At 54.8% G+C, this 15,976-nt stretch overlaps 2 protein-coding genes and 1 non-coding gene across 3 annotated transcripts; 2 read left to right on the top strand and 1 right to left on the bottom strand.

The window, feature by feature from the left end:
- Window positions 1–144: 144 nt before the first annotated feature.
- On the top strand, window positions 145–251 carry LOC127216819 (U6 spliceosomal RNA). Its single transcript, XR_007834046.1, has one exon. It is a non-coding gene; the product is annotated as a U6 spliceosomal RNA (small nuclear RNA).
- An 877-nt stretch (window positions 252–1,128) lies between these two features.
- On the bottom strand, window positions 1,129–7,464 carry R3hdm4 (R3H domain containing 4). Its single transcript, XM_051177441.1, has 8 exons — window positions 7,286–7,464; window positions 4,316–4,470; window positions 3,971–4,095; window positions 3,654–3,783; window positions 3,289–3,374; window positions 2,963–3,048; window positions 2,833–2,888; window positions 1,129–2,107 (listed from the first exon to the last, which is right to left on the bottom strand). The coding sequence occupies exons 1-8, from the start codon at window positions 7,447–7,449 to the stop codon at window positions 2,007–2,009; spliced, it is 903 nt and encodes a 300-aa protein (XP_051033398.1). The 5' UTR covers window positions 7,450–7,464; the 3' UTR covers window positions 1,129–2,006.
- A 1,523-nt stretch (window positions 7,465–8,987) lies between these two features.
- On the top strand, window positions 8,988–12,069 carry Kiss1r (KISS1 receptor). The gene is given in 9 exon segments (XM_051177222.1): window positions 8,988–9,237; window positions 9,349–9,368; window positions 9,370–9,390; window positions 9,392–9,419; window positions 9,694–9,818; window positions 10,663–10,840; window positions 10,843–10,908; window positions 10,911–11,164; window positions 11,590–12,069. Coding segments are annotated over 9 exon segments (1,422 nt in total).
- The last annotated feature ends 3,907 nt before the right edge of the window (window positions 12,070–15,976 follow it).

Below are 15,976 nucleotides of genomic sequence, written 5' to 3'. Positions count from 1 at the left end.
TAGCTACATCTTACATTATAAATTTTGTCTTATGTGAAATAAAGTGGAGAAATACTGAAATTTCGTAACCAAATTGTATTCACCCTAAGCAAGTAGAGCTTGAATTCAGAGTGTATAAATAGTACCTACACAAGCTAAACTCCCGTGCTCGCTTCGGCAGCACATATACTAAAATTGGAACGATACAGAGAAGATTAGCATGGCCCCTGCGCAAGGATGACACGCAAATTCGTGAAGCGTTCCATATTCTTGCTGTCTGTCCCTCGGGAAAATCCAGTAGCTATTTACTTGTTATCTTCTGCACGTTCACTCATGGTAAAATTAGCACCCACGCTTAACTACGTTTTCTCTCCCTTTTTGTTTTCTGAGACACGGGCTGCAGAGTTCAGGTTAGCCTCACACTGTTTAAGATTGTGTTTTCAGCTGGGCATTGATGGCACATCCCTTTAATCCCAGCACTCCGGGAGGTAGAGGCAGGTGATTTCTGTGAGTTCGAGGCCAGCCTGGTCTACAGAGTGAGTGCCAAGACAGGTTTGAAAACAATACAAGGAAACAAAAAAAAAAAAAAAAAAAAAATTGTTTTCAGCCTCCAGAACAACTGTGGACCACCAAGCCACTAGTTCAGCCATTACCATTACTTTCTTATTATTATTAATATTTGGGTTTTTGGTTTTTAGTTTTTTAGGACAGGGTCTCTCTGGCACTGAGTTTGAGGTTAGCCTGGGCTACATGAGATGCATAGGTCTGATGTTGGAACTTTAATCCCAGCACTCAGAAGGCAGAGGCAGGCAGACTCTTTGAGTTTGAGGCCAGCCTGGTCTGTAGAAAAAGTTCCGGGACAGCCAGAGCTACACAGAGAAACCCTATTCCAAAAGATGTAGCCCAAGCTAGCCTCAAACTCAAGAGTATATGGTGCGGGTGTGTGTGTGTGTGTAATTGAGCATGCCATACAATCAATTGCTCTACACACTGAGCCACAGCCTGGTACCACATCTTTAAGCATTTTACACATTTTAAAATGAACTAAAGAATCAAGGCTGGAGATTGCCCTGTGTCCTGATTTCTGGCGCACAGTCCTCAGTGACCTGTCACTTTCCCACCAAACCCAAAGACACACACAGCCAGGGCCCAAGCACCAAGGCTTTATTAAAAGTGTCCCTTTCCCCCAAGCACAAAGAACCACACAGAAGGGGAGAGGGCAGGCCTGTGCAGCCTCTGCAGTGATCACAGCTATGGTGGACACCAGAGGCTGCAGGGGAGGAGGACAGGGCACACAAGGTCAGAGGCCTCTGTCTGGAAGTCCTGGACCCTGTAATAAGGAGGAACAGGAGGAGGATCTGAAGGGCAGGCAGAGCTCAAGGAGTCAAGGACACAAAACACACATCTCACACACACACACACAAAAAAAAAAAAAAAGCATAAAATCAGCCCTTGAGACGAAGCTTGTCCAGGTTCACCAGGTGTATGGCATGTACATGTACACACACACACATACACACACACACACACACACACACACATGACAAAGTGCCCTGGGGGGAGATCAGCCGAGTCCTAGAGAGGACCAGACACCCCCATCAGAGCTGAAACCTGGAGGGGTCAGGCAGGGGTCACAACAGAACCCACTACCAGCTGGCGCTAGGTGTTTTGGTTGTGCCTCAATGCTTCAGAAGAGAAATTAAAGCAAACCTATCCCAAATGCCAAATCCATTAAAACTGATTGGGGGGGGGGGGTACAGGTAAAAGAGAGTCTGATTTGAGCCTCAGAGTGCACCAAAGAAAAGCTAAACAGAGAATAAGCATGGAAAGTATAGCTCAGGTCTCCCCACCCAAATACAAGTACCAGAAAAGAGGGCTACCTGCCCTATGTTAGCTGGGCTGTGAAGGGACAGGGGCAAAGGGGACTGCCAAGGAGAAGTGGGGGTGTTCGGATTCTGAAAGTATGCAAGAAATTAGCAGACACTGGAGGTGTGGGCCAGGCCAGTCGGCAGGCAGTGGCTCTGTCATCACTGCTGGTCCAGGTAGGCAGACAATAGTAGCTCTGGAGGCAGGAAATCCAGGTGACGATTGCTGACCTTCATCTGCCTCCGGCCCTCCAGGTCAGCACCTGCAGACAAGCCATGTGAGGACTGGAGGAGCTGGGCCAGTGTGGCCTCCCCTAGCAGGCACAAAGCCCCGGAAGCAGGAGAGTCAGGACCACGGATCACATGCACAGGCTTCTGTGCATATGGCTATTCACGTAATGCACTGGAGGGGTGTGTGGCTAGCCATGAGCTGTGACTCCTCTGTCCAGCGGCACCCACTTCATCCAGACAGTTCAATCCCTACAAAGAAGCCTCCCCCACACTAAGCCCTCCCCATTCTCAGTCTGTGAGAAGAGGCAGAAATGTGGAGGCTCCTGCATCCTGCCACCGAGGGAACCAATTCCCAGGGTTGCCATGGAAAACTATCACCACAGCAACTCCAGGCAGGAGGCAGAAACAGGTAGAAAGAAAGGGAAGAACCAGATGGAGCACCTGGAGCCACCAAGGTTCCTGACAACCATCACTGGAAGGGGGCAGCATCGCATATACAGGAAAAAGAAACACAAAGGCCCATGGTTCTGGCAACCTATCTCCTCTCCAGGTCTGGGGCAGACACTTGGTCTCTCTTTCCTGGAGCTGTGGATGGAGTGTATCTGCCCACTGGACACCAGAGCATATTCTTCACGAGTTAAATAACTATCAGGGTCCCACAGCCATGCCTCTGCTACAAGCCCACACACCACATCTGGGGTCTCCCATTGCTTCCTCAGGAGGAATGGGTGAAGGGGCAGTGGGAGAAGGCACTCACTGGCTGAGATGAGATCCATGTACTGGCAGACGGCGTGAAGCAGAAGCCTCTCAAAGCTGTGGAGGAAGGGACATGAAGGGCTGAGCCAGAGCAGGGAAGGAGAGCACCCTCCTCCCCACAGCTTCTGTACCTGTTGTCCAGCATGGCGGTATACACAGCCTGGGGAGACACGGAGAAGAACGCCAGCAGACGTTCCTCCCAACTCTCCAGGGTTTCCTGTGGGGGTAGGAAGAGCTGAGGGGTCACAAAATCCATAGGACGTGCCCTAGCTGTCTCCAAGGGTATCATCACATATTTGGCCCTGCCTTTTGTCAGTCAAACTCCTATACACTCAGCAGTACCCACTTGCATTGGACCAACCTCCTCCTCCTAAACACCACTGGGATGGCACCTGTCACCTCTTTACCAAGTCAGAACAGAGAAAGGCCAGGTTGAGAGGAAAATGTGGCCACTCACCATCGGGATGCGGCTGCGCTTGAGCACAGACCGTAGGCGACGGCTGATGCGCCTGAAGCACTCATGAGGTGTGAAGGCTGGATCCTCTGTGAAGGGGGTACAGGGCAAGCTCAGGCCTGGTCCTCCAGCCTGGCCACACCCTGGGCTGACCCCGCCCATATGTGACATACCAAAAGGCTGGGCACATCCACTAGGGAACCTGGTCCCTGTACCCAAGATGACCAAGGAGCTTCAAAGCCTCAAGGCCCCGCCTCTGCACAACACACCTGACCCCGCCTACTATCAATGCTTCTTGGTTCTGCTCACATTTGACACAACTTGACCTCGACCCCGCCCATGCTGACCCGCCCCCAGCCAGGCCCTACCTCTCTGTCTGTCCTCCCCTCCTCGGCTAGGCCCGCGCCCTGGCCTTCGCTTGCCCTGGCCCTCATCCTCCAGGTAGCGGAGCACTCGCTCTTGCTCCTCTCCAGAGCGGTTCATAAAATCATTCCAGACCTGGAAGAGAGTTGCAGGCATGAGAGAATCACTCCATGGAAGCCAGAATGGGACGCACCACCAGTGACATGCTGTCATGTGTATCAGATAGTCTCCAACTGGTCATCCTCTATTCTAACACGGACAGCTGATAAACCCAGGGGAGGGGTGGGCACATCTCAGGCTGAGGGGGGCCCTAAGGTCTCACCTCCACATAGGTGGCATTGCTGCAAGCTTCTGCAAAGATGCCAGGTGCTGCAGGAGGAGCCAGGTCTCCATCTTCCAGACCTGGAGGACCCCCAGCTGTCTCCAGCAGTGTAAGGAGGTACTGGGCTAGATGGAAACAGGACCCATGGTTTGAGGCAGTGTTTGAGGTTCCTACTCACTTCTACTGTCAAGTTTTGTTTTGAACCCAGCCAGTCTCTAGAACCCCATCTAGCTCTCTTGCCTTATCAAACTTTTATGCATCCTCTGAAGCCCTTAGTGTAATGCCTGGCCAGTGTAATTCACAGCCAGGGAAGCATAATGTCAACACACCCCACTCCCTGCTTACTGTTCTCCAAACGCTGCAGACTCTTCCGTCCCTTGGCTTTGGGCACCAGGTCCGAATTCCGTACAGCCTGGTTGATAAAATGTTGCTTGCGCCTTGAGGCTGAGACCCTCTTCACCTGTGATCCGCCTAGTGTGGGCAGGCAGCCGGGAAGGGGCCTGTGGGCCAGGGAGGAGCCCATCAGGGGCCTCAGTGTCCCTAGCAATGCTGAACCTTACCTCCCCTACACACACACACACACCCCAGGTTCCTGTGTGTGGAGACCTGGGCCCCATGGAATCTCAGGACACGGGTTATGATGCAAGAGGGGTAAACTGAGGCTGTGAGAAGGGAAGGCATGAGCCCTAGTTGCATGGAGTGGTGGCCCCTCAACCACCCCCAATCTCCCCAACTTAAGCCACAAGCCATCAAGGTCCCCATGCACTCCAGGGGTTGGATGCCAACCCCCCTGGAAGTGAACCCTCTCCCCCATGCCCTGTAAACCAGAAAAGAGCCAAGAGCCACAGGATCTCAAGGTGACAGGCACCTGTCAGGGGTGGGCACTGATGGAAAACAGCTGATCATCCTCTCCCAGGAGCCTAGACTCTGCTCAGCAGGGCAGGGTAAGAGCCACAGGGGAACAGGTGGCCAAGTAGTGGTCTTGGGGTTGAGCCACATGCACAAATCAGGCTCAGCCACCCAAGCCCCAGGCGGCCCATCCTGGGCACTTTTCAGGGGCCTGGATCTTCAGCTCTAGTGGGGTCCCTACCTCCAGGCAGGCCACCATTGACTGCGCTGAAAAGGTCCCTGGGGACTTGAGGACCAGAGAGGGACATCTTGGTGCTTGGGTCCCCTCTGAGCAGGGTGAGACCTGAGGCCCCCACAGGAGGGAACTACTAGTCCAGCTGCCAAGTTTCTACCAGCCCCGAGGTCTGAGGCTGGGCCACTTCTGCCCTCGATTCACCCCCAGGCATTCAAAGCCACACCCTGCGGTTGGTGCTGGCTGATAACAAACCGCAGCTGTCCTGCAGGACAGACTGATACAGCAGTGCAACATGGACATGCATGAACCTGGGTCCAAGCTTGGATGGCTGAGCCCACTCAGACCAAAGGCCACCAGGCTGGGGCTGATCATAGCTCCCTAGTGCCGCTAGTGTGAGCCCTCTGGCTCCTTGTCAGGCAGCACATGGTCACTGTTTAGTTCTAAGGAGACATCACTACCCTCTTGTGGGCTCCAAGAGTCCCTGGAGACAGAATTGCTCCCTGAATTCAAACTTGTGCAAGCTGTGCTGGGAATGCCTTTCCTGGTTCTGCCAGATTCTGATCTCTGTCCCAGAAGGCGGCACCCAGGTCCAATCAGCATTTCTTGATGTTATACCAACTGGGACCCAGATGGTCCGAGCTGTCTATTCCTTATGTGTTCACTGTGCCTCCCAAGAGACCAGCACTGTGACTCCCAGGCACACAATGGGACTGAATGAATAAACTAAACTCTAGAGTTTGTTGAGTGAATATGCCTTTCCACATAGCCAGGCCATTTCACAGAAACTGAAGCTGAGAAGCCAGGGAAGGTGTTTGAGACCTCAGAATGTGACCGGCGGGGTGGCTAGAACACAAGGCAGATGGCACTAAGTCAGTAGAGGTTTGGGGAAACACAACCCTTTTGTTGCATTCTGCTGGTTGGGCAATGGGACCCTGGCTTGCCAAGACACACCCTGGGTACAACACACCTTCTTTGGCAAACACTCCCGGAACAGCAGAGAACCCAGTTCCCCAACAGGAAGCAGGGTGGAGGTGACTCAGTGCCCCCAACACCCAACAGGCAGTTGGACACCTGGGTGAGGCCCTGATGGGAAGTAATTTACCAAAACAAACTTATTTACACCAGAGTCACAGCAAGGACACTTGGAATAGCTGGGTGAGGTCCCAGGAGGCTGAGGCAGGGAGGATCAGGAGCTGCAGGTCATTCTCAGCTACACAGAGATCCTGAGGCCAGCCTGGGCTACCTGGGACCCTGAGTCAAACAAACAAAACAGAACAAGGCCAGGAAAGACACAGTTAGCACACCAGGTGCCCCTGCAGAGGACCCAGGTCTGTTCCCAGCACCCACAAGAGGCTTACAACTGTCTGTGACTCCAGTTATGGGGACCCGATGCCCCCTTCCAGCCTCCACCGGCAGTACACACACACACACACACAAGCAGACAAAATGCCCACACACGTAAAAATAAAATATTTTTTAAAAATACATTAAAACAAATCCAACAGGCAAAGGCGGAACCAAATAGGACCCTGGATTGCTAGGCACTATGGGAGCAGAGCTTTGTGCCTGTCATGTCCTGTGTGGTCCCCTCCTCCATCCCCCAACTCAGAATGAAAGCCTCGGTCCACATCATCCACAAATGGGCACAGAAAGGCTCAGCAGCTGCCCAAAGGCCAAGTCAGCTCTTGTCACACAGGGCCGGGGTCACAGGACCCAGATTTCTGGGTAGACACATATGCTAAGGTGCCACACCTGCTGTTCCAGGATAGACCACTTCCCACCGCTTTGAGAACTGACCCTCAGAGACACGGAGTGACCACTGCCAGGGCAGCGGAGGGAATGGGAACCCTCAGAGGGTGGCTGGGCAGTTTTGGCTTTCCAGTTTCGTGCCAGGAACAGGAAAAATCCCAGATGCCCAGGCAGGTTAGCGACCCCTCCATAGAGCAGGAGGTCCCATAGAGTGGGGTCCGCATAAAGCAGGAGGTCCCATTGAGCGGGGTCCTCATAGAGCCGGGATCCCCACAGAGCAGAGGTGGAGGCTGTGTGTGGTGAACAGCCAGGGGAAGGGGTGTGGGGTAGAGAGAGAACACATCCATGGGAGGGGATTGGGAAGGAGGAGAAGGGGAGAAGGGAGCAGAAGGAGACCCCAGCCTGAGGAGAAGGAGGGGAGGAGGAGCAGGAGACCCCAGCCTGGGAAGGAGGGGACCGGGAAGAGGCCCAGCCCTGCTCACAGCCTGGTCTCCGCGCCGGGGGTAGCCTCCGGGCCGCCGTCAGGGTCGTCCAGAGCCACCATGGCCTGTAGCCGGGGTTGCAGCCCGGCCCGAGGCCGCGGAGGAAGTGACGCGCGGGGCGGAGTCTGCAGCGGCACGGGGCGGGGACAGTCGGGGAACAGCATCGGCTGCGGAGTAGATGCCCTGCCTCGGTTTCCCTGTCCTTAGACACCGCGCGGTGTCATCCAACGGGCTGAGGATGGTCTGGGCCGCCCGGGGGGGGGGGAGAGGGTGGGACACACCAGCCTGGAGGCGACTGCGGAGCTCTGCAGGCTCCTGGGATGTGGGTGCAGGAAGGGGTGCGCGCCCGAGGAACCGCCTGCGGTGACGGACTCTGCGGGGGACTGAGGCCGAGAAGGAAACCCGGCCCCAGCCCGTCTGAGCCAGCCTGGTGGAGAGAGAGGAGGGAGGCCGGCCGTGGTGCACGCCCCAGCACTCGGAGGCTGTGGCAGGAAGACCATAAGAGTTTCAGGCCAGCCTGGGCTACAGGATTGAATTGGAGGGAGGGCAGGTGCGGTGCACACCTGGCCTTCCAGCACTATTTAGAAGAGGCAGGAGGATTAGATATTTAAAGTCATCATCAACTAACAGCAAGTTCAGGGCCAGCCTGGGCTATGGGGAAAGCCACACTCCTTCGAGCCTAAAAAACAAAACAAAACTATTTAAATTAATTAATTAAAACAAAAGTCAGCATTCACACCGAGGCGTTGTGGCAGGCGAAGCGAGGCCTGTGTGCAGGAATCCCAGGCCGAGAGAACGGAGGGGGAGGAGCTGTGAGGGGTCACACCTGAGTCGCTCTGTGGGGTTCATTCTAGGACCCCCCCAGCCTGCACCTTGCTCCGCAGAGTACTGTTCAGGGGCCCAACACCCTTCAGAATCCCCAGGGCTGCTTCCTATTTGCTCATCCTCCCCCTTTGAGTCCACCCACTCAGTATGAGGCTGAACCCTGAACACAAAATAAATAAAATACATCGCCACTGAATTTCACCTTCGATTCCCTCTTGCAATTCATTTTTATTTTTCTGTGCTGCGTAGTATTCCAGTGCCATGCCAAGGAAAACATCTCAGGGACCCTAAGGGGTTTCTGAGATACGTTGAACAGGTGTGTGACAGTGTGGCTGAGATCAGTTCCTCACCGTTACTACGGATAGTTTCCACGGTGCCACAGGAACTGGCTACTGGGTGTCAGTTGAGGGGGAACCTTGTCATCACTAGCCAGAGTCGGCCAAATGGAATCCAAGGTCCCTCCCCTGTCCTGAAGCTTCATGCCTCCCACTGTCCCTCAGGGCCTGGGCCACTCGCCTGTAGCCCCTGGCTGAAGCTGGCCCTGCGAGAAGGGCCACGCCCCCTCCCCTGCTTGGTGCCCAGCGCCCTCCCTCCTCTCATCCGGGGGTGCTCTGAGAAGAGCCAGTGCAAGGCTCTGGATCGGCTACTACGCAGGGAGACGCTAAGGCGGGGACAAGGGAGGGTGGTGCGGGGGGTATAAAAGTTGCCGCTGCGACGGACGCTGGCAGATGAGCCACGTTTCAGCCCCCTCCACTCGCTGGTGCGCTGGCATCCCCGGAGGGCTGCCCTGAGAAGAAGGGCGGGGTCTTTTCTCTGATCTCCACAGTCCCCGGACGCACTCCCCGAGGGCTGCCTGGAGGAAGAAGGCGACCGGACTATGGCTACCGAGGCGACCTTGGGTCCCAACGCGACCTGGTGGCCTCTGGCCAACGAGTCGGGATGCCCGGGCTGCGGTGCCGGTGCCAATGTCTCGGACACCCGGGGCTCCGTGCCCAGGCCCCTGGATGCCTGGCTGGTTCCTCTGTTCTTCGCTGCACTCATGTTGCTCGGGCTGGTCGGGAACTCTCTGGTCATCTACGTCATCTGCCGCCACAAACACATGCGGACAGTGACCAACTTCTACATCGGTGAGTGCGCGCCTTCTTGGGGCTCCGGGGTGGGTACCGGGTCCGGGGTCCACCCCCCTCCCAGACTTCAGCTTCCCCCTGTAGTGTCCTGCCTCGCCTTGTCCTTGGAAGGCTGCAGTCACATCTGGCAGAGTACTGCGCAAGAAGACGTGGCCATTTCTGCAGGTGTCTGTCCTATGGATGTGAGTGAGGGTCTTTGGACAGAGGGGGACCGGACGGAGTGTATGTGACACGCCCTAACCGGTAGCCGTAGCTTGGGGTTACCTGCTGTCTCCAACTTAGAGACAGAGAAACTGAGCTGCAGAGACACCCGGGTCAGCTGGGAATGAGAGTAATGAAGGTGGAGAATGTGTGGGTCGGGGGGTGGTCTCTCCCACCGGACCGAGCGGTCAGGGGCCCGAGTCAGGAGCTCTGGGTGCCCCCACATTTCACCATCAGCGTGTCCCCCACTTGTAGCCAACCTGGCGGCCACAGATGTCACCTTCTTACTGTGCTGCGTCCCCTTCACGGCGCTCCTCTACCCGCTGCCCACCTGGGTGCTGGGAGACTTCATGTGCAAATTCGTCAACTACATCCAGCAGGTGCGCAGGACTGGAGGGGATGAGGGTGAGGTGGGGAGCAGGAAGCCAACCTGGAAGCAGGGGACTGGATGGGGTGGGGCCCGGAGCTGGGTGTGTGCTCTGTTGGGAGGGAGACTGCCTAGGGCCTGAGTGAGTAGGTCTGGGGTTCTAGTGAGGGGTCATGATCAGAAAAGAGTCATGGTCTTTTGTTTATTTTTTTGTTTTGTTAGAGACAGTTTCTTTGTAGCTTTGGAAACTGTCCTGAACTTGCTCTGTAGAGTAGGCTGGCCTCGAATTCACAGAGGTCTGTCTGTCTGCCTTCTGAGTACTGGGGTTAAAGGCGTGCACCATTTAAATTTATTTTTATTTCATGTGTGTGGGTGTGTTGCCTGCATCCCTGTCTGCACCTCGTGTGTGCAGTACTTGTGGAAGCTGGAAGGGGGTGTCGGATCCCCAGAACAGGAGTCACAGGTGGTTGTGAGTCCTGTGTGGGTGCATCTCTCCAGGTTCCTAAGGACAAGGTCTTCCAGGGTTGAAGTCAGAGCCTGGTATGGGCAGGGAGGAGTGGACAAGCAGGTGTATCATGTGGTCTCTGTGTGAAAGCCTGGGATTGGACACCGACGAGTCTGGGTGGGTGTGGGCTAGATCCATAGTGGGTATGTTCTGGGGTGTATGAGTGTGTTCGGGTTGACTAACAAATCCCAGTGTTTCCCTCCTCCCAGCTCTCCCGGTTTTCAGGTCCTACTCTTCAAGTCCCCTCAACCTCAGCCACTGACTACTCCTCCCAGGACATGTTCATGTACATCTGAGTGGTCAGATATGTAGTGGACTGTCAGGGCCCACATTCAGCCCTTGGCTTTTCCAGGTCTCAGTGCAAGCCACCTGCGCCACCTTGACAGCCATGAGCGTGGACCGCTGGTATGTCACTGTATTCCCGCTGCGTGCCCTGCATCGCCGCACTCCGCGCCTGGCCCTGACTGTCAGCCTTAGCATCTGGGTGGGTGAGTGTGACTTGGGGTGGGGGAAAATAGGAGTGCAGATGGGGGGCGTGGCACTGGTTGGGGCAGAGACCATGGCTCCTGGGTGGGACATGTCCCCATTCTCCACCGTGCTTATCCTGGGCGGATGGTGCAGGTTCTGCAGCTGTGTCCGCCCCTGTGCTGGCCCTGCACCGCTTGTCGCCTGGGCCCCACACCTACTGCAGTGAGGCGTTTCCCAGCCGCGCTCTGGAGCGAGCCTTCGCACTCTACAACCTACTGGCTCTATACCTACTGCCTCTGCTTGCCACTTGCGCCTGCTACGGTGCCATGCTGCGCCACCTGGGCCGTGCTGCTGTGCGTCCAGTGCCCACTGACGGCGCCCTGCAGGTGCCGGAAACTCAGGGCCAGGCGGGAGGGGAATCTTGGGGAAAGAGTCGGAGCCTAGTGTGTGTGTGTGTGTGTGTGTGTGTGTGTGTGTGAGAGAGAGAGAGAGACCAATGGTGGTGCTGATAGAGGGACTGCTGGAGGGAACGGGAGCCTGGACTGTATGTGCATGTGTGAGAACACATGATGGAGGGGCGCCAGAGGGGAATTTTGGAGCCCGGACTGTGTGCGTGTGTATGGGGTGGGGGTCCGGGGTAGGATGGAGGGGCTGCTGGGATGCATTGAAACCTGGAGTATGAGTGTGCATGTGTGTGGGGGGGGTGAGGGGATGGCAGGGTGGTGATCGGAGCCTGGACTGTGTGAGGAGAACCCTGAAGGGATCTCAGAGGGGGTCCTGTCCCTTCCCATTAACACCCCTGGGTCACTAGGGACAGCTGCTGGCACAGCGCGCTGGAGCAGTGCGCGCCAAGGTCTCCCGGCTGGTGGCTGCTGTTGTCCTGCTCTTCGCTGCCTGCTGGGGCCCAATCCAGGTGTTCCTGGTGCTCCAAGCCCTAGGCCCCGCAGGGGCCTGGCACCCTCGCAGCTATGCGGCCTATGCGCTGAAAATCTGGGCTCACTGCATGTCCTACAGCAACTCTGCACTCAATCCGCTGCTCTATGCCTTCCTGGGCTCACACTTCAGACAGGCCTTCTGCCGCGTGTGCCCTTGCGGCCCACGACGCCAGCGCCGGCCCCTTGGGTCTGCACTCTCAGACCCAGCTGCAACCCACACCGCACCTCCGCACAACCTGGTGGCACACCCTGTCAGTGAGCCTGGGAACCCTGCTGCAGCATGCTCTTTGTGCATCCTTCGTCCTTCCTCCTTCATGAACACTCAGCTCCACTCTGAGCCAACCCCTGCCGAGTAATCAGTTGTTAATAGCTTAGCTTGTGTCCCGGGTAACCAGTATAAACCGCCTTCTCCTTAGGCACCATGGGCTGTGGTTTTTTGCTGTGGTTGTGATAATTCTTTGTACTCAGCAGCATTTGAAGATTAATATCCCCACTTTCTGCATCTACTTCAGGACTTCATGTTTACTAGACAAGTGCTGGACCACTGAGCTAAATGCCCAGTCCCATTCCTTCTCCCCTACCCACTGTTGTTTGAAATAGGGTCTCATGTAGCCCAAACTGACTCCAACCCTATGTGGCTGAGGCAGACAGTGATCTCTGGCCATGATTTTGGGACCTAAGCCACCAAGCCCAACGTTCTTTTCCTATTTTGAGACAAGATCCTAACATCAGAAAAAATAAATAAATAAAAATGAAGACTGTAAGATTATGTATATTTCTGATATTTATATTTGAAAACAAAGATCCAGCACACATCCAGTTATGGTACATCAGGACTGTCACACCACAGAAGGACTGGCATCCAAGGTCATCCTTAGCCACATAGTGTTCCAGGCTAGCCTGACTTGATGAGACCTGGTATCAAAATCAAAAAGCAGGAGCACACCTTTAACTGCAGCACTTGGGGAGGCAGAGGCAGGCAGATCTCAGAGTTGGAGGACAGCCTCGGCCAAATTGAGTTCCAGGACAGCCAGGGCTACAAGGTGAAACATGTGTGTGTGTGTATGTATGTATGTATGTATGTATGTATGTATGCGAGAGAGATCCTCAGCAGATAAGGTTTCATCATATTCTTCCAGAGGACCCAAGTGCCATTCCGGACACCCACATCAGGTAGCTTAGGAAGGCCAGGTGTGGGGTCCCCTGGCACAGGAGTTACAGTTGGCTGTGATCCTCCACATGGGTGCTGGGAATTGAACCTGGGACCTCTTTGAGAGCAGCCAGTGCTCTTAACTGCTGAGCAGTCTCTCAGCTCCACCTTCTGGTGTTAGTTCTGAGAGCATGCCCTACTGTGTAGCCCTGACTGACCTGGAGGAACTCCCAGAGATCTTCCCAGCTCCTGAGTTCTGGGACAGAAGGGAGGCTGCATTGTGCGGCTGCATTGTGTGGCAGCATCATGCTATGGAGGCAGGGCTCTCACTAGACCCAGAACTTAGTGATTCCTCTGGACTGGCTGGCCAGGAGCCCCAGGGTTCCTCCTATCCCACATCTGGTGCTGGGCTGCAGGTGTACCACATCAGGTCTGGGGTTCTACCAGGGTCCTTGCGCTTGCAAGGCAAGCATGTCAATGGCTGAGCCATTTCCCAGACGGCAACAGTTTGAAGAAGAAAAGGTCATTTTGGTGTGCTCAGTATCATGGAAGGAGAGTGGAGCTGAACATAGTTACTCATAGGGTGGCCAGGAAGCAGAAGGGAGCAAGGGATAAGGACAACCTCATGCCTCCCAAAACATACTTCCTCCAATCAGGTGCCATCTTCCACTCATCACATCCACAGCCACTGCCAAATTAGAAATCTGTTCTGAAATTCATCTGTCCCTGAGGGACCATATACTACCATCTTGAGAAGAAGGTCTTGCGGGGAGCGGGTTACGGGAAGATGGGAATATCACAAATCTGCACATACAAGAACAGAGGTGGTGGCAGTGGCGCAAGCCTTTAGGCAGGAAGATCTCTGCGGGTTCAGGGCCAACCTGGTCTACAGAGGGTGTTCCACGATAGCCAGGGATTCACTGAGAAACCATTTTTAAAACCGAAAAAAGAGAGAAAAATGATATACGGTGGTGACCCTTTCAGTAATTTTAACTTTATAATAAACAGAAGGATCATGAGTTCCAAGGCCATCATGGGCTACAAGTTGATATCCTCTCTGAAGAGAAAAAGCTATGCAGGAGAAAATTAACTTCAGGTCTCGGTTTCTCCAAAGCTAACCCGGGAAACTGGCTTTTTAGGTGCAATGGCACCACCTGGCGGCTACTCAAAACTTGATAGCGCCATTCCCCCCTCGCTTCCATGCGGAGTCCTACCCTGGGCGTAGTTTTGCTGGCTCCCGGCAGGGGGCGCTCATGCTCTGCGAAACCAGTCTGATGACGTTCAAGATCCCAGAGATGTGGCATGTGGATCCTAGGGGGTCGCCATCTGGACCGGAGGCTAAATATATCCCTGCCATAAATGGGACCAGCAGACTTTGGCATTTATATTTAAAGACTTTATTAAAAAATACTCGCTGGAGCCGGGCGGTGGTGGCGCACACCTTTAATCCCAGCACTCAGGAGGCAGAAGCAGGCAGATCTGTGAGTTCGAGACTAACCTGGTCTACAGAGTGAGTTCCAGGCCAGGCTCCAAAGCAACACAGAAGAACCCTGTCTCACAAAAACAAAACAACAAAACCCTCAAATAAAAGCGGGGCAGTGGTGGTGCAACCTTTAATGACACAGGGCAGGAAGAAGCACGCAGATCTGAGTTCGAGGCCAGCCTGGTCTAAGGGCCAGCAACACGGATGGATCAGACTCAGTAGGTAAAAAAGGCACTTGCTAAAAAGTGGCATCCTAAATGGGATACCCAGAATCCACATAAAAGTCAAAGGGGAGACTGACTCTAGTTAGTTGTCCTCTGACCTCTATGTATGTGCTGTGGTAGCTCCTCTCCCCATCTGATGCTCGCGCGCGCGCGCACACACTAAAAATTAAAAAATATTATTTTGCCAGGCGTGGCAGTATATGCTTTTAACCCCAGCACTCACGGAGGCAGAGGCAGGCAGAGCTCTGCGAGTTCAAGCCCAGCCTGGTCTACATAGGCAGCTAGGGCTGCACATGTGGTGCATGGTTAGACTCTTGGCATATATACACACATATAGTTACATATAGTTATATATAGAGTAGCAGATATAACTTTGGTTGTGTACATTATCTAGGCACTAGGACTAAGGTGATTGGGGGGTCCAAACTCACAGGGGACCCAGGAGGTGCTTAGAGTTGGGGTCAGTGTGCTCACCTCATCTTACAGTTTGAAAGTAAGATCTGCAAGTCTCCTGTGATGCTAGAGAAGGACATGGGCAGGCACATGCAGGCCCAGCTCCACCCTGGGGCCACGCCCCAATAGGTCAAGATGTCTAAAAGTTTGAAGGTGAAGTTAGACGCTACCTGCAAGCTTCGAACCTCAGGTTCCAAGCACCAGCTGCAGCTTTGGGGACTGGTCCAGAGGCACCCCACTTCACCAGACTTACCCCTCCCTCAAAGCGTTTTTTTGAGGAGCAGGCTGCCCCCTAACTGTCCAGCAAGGGACCTGAACATCACTCATGGGGAACTTGCAGAAGTGGGGGGGGGGCTGCTCTGAGCACAGCGTTATCCACGAGAGTCTCCTCAACTCTTAGCTGAGTTCACACCATGTCCCAGTTTCCCATTCTGCAAAACGGGCCCTCAGAAACCCACACTCTACGGAGATGCACTGGGTGTACCGAGGCAGGCGCTTCGCTGAGTCGGTTAGAGGTTGGTCCTCCTGTCCCTCTCTCCTAGGCGGGGTCGTCACAGTTCCTCGCATTTCCTCGAACGCGCGCGCAGCCAACTTCGTGCTTTTGCGCACGCAGCACACCCCTCCCAGCATTTGCAGCGCCCCCCCCGTCTCCGCCCCCGCAGTTCGGGCCTCTCCCAGGTTTTTAAGCCCATTTCAGAGACGGGGAGACCCAAGCTGGAAAGGTGTGGGTAATGTAGTGAGCAGGAGGTCGACCTCTAAGCTCGGCTGACTCATCTCACGTTACGGGTGAAACCAGGAAAGGACCGGGGACTCAGGTGGCTTTCCACTCAGAGATGGGGTGAGGAACCTCTGTAACCTTTCTGGATCCCCCTCGACGGGGCTCTCGTAGCCCCGCCCTCCCGCTCGCGTCCTCTGCGCCGTGGGCTGTGGCGTGCACTTTGCGCACAGTCCCT

This window comes from Phodopus roborovskii, unplaced genomic scaffold (assembly GCF_943737965.1).
Source record: "Phodopus roborovskii unplaced genomic scaffold, PHOROB, whole genome shotgun sequence".
Taxonomy (NCBI): Eukaryota; Metazoa; Chordata; class Mammalia; order Rodentia; family Cricetidae; genus Phodopus; species Phodopus roborovskii.
This window is presented reverse-complemented; position numbering and strand designations above follow the sequence as displayed.

Coding starts and splice junctions, on each gene's coding strand:
- R3hdm4 (XM_051177441.1), bottom strand. CDS start 7,449: ATGCTGTTCCCCGACTGTCCCCGCCCCGTGCCGCTGCAGACTCCGCCC. Junction 4,096..4,315: donor TCTGCAGCGTTTGGAGAACA/GTAAGCAGGGAG, acceptor GTTTCCATCTAG/CCCAGTACCTCCTTACACTG. Junction 2,889..2,962: donor ACCGCCATGCTGGACAACAG/GTACAGAAGCTG, acceptor CTTCCTCCACAG/CTTTGAGAGGCTTCTGCTTC.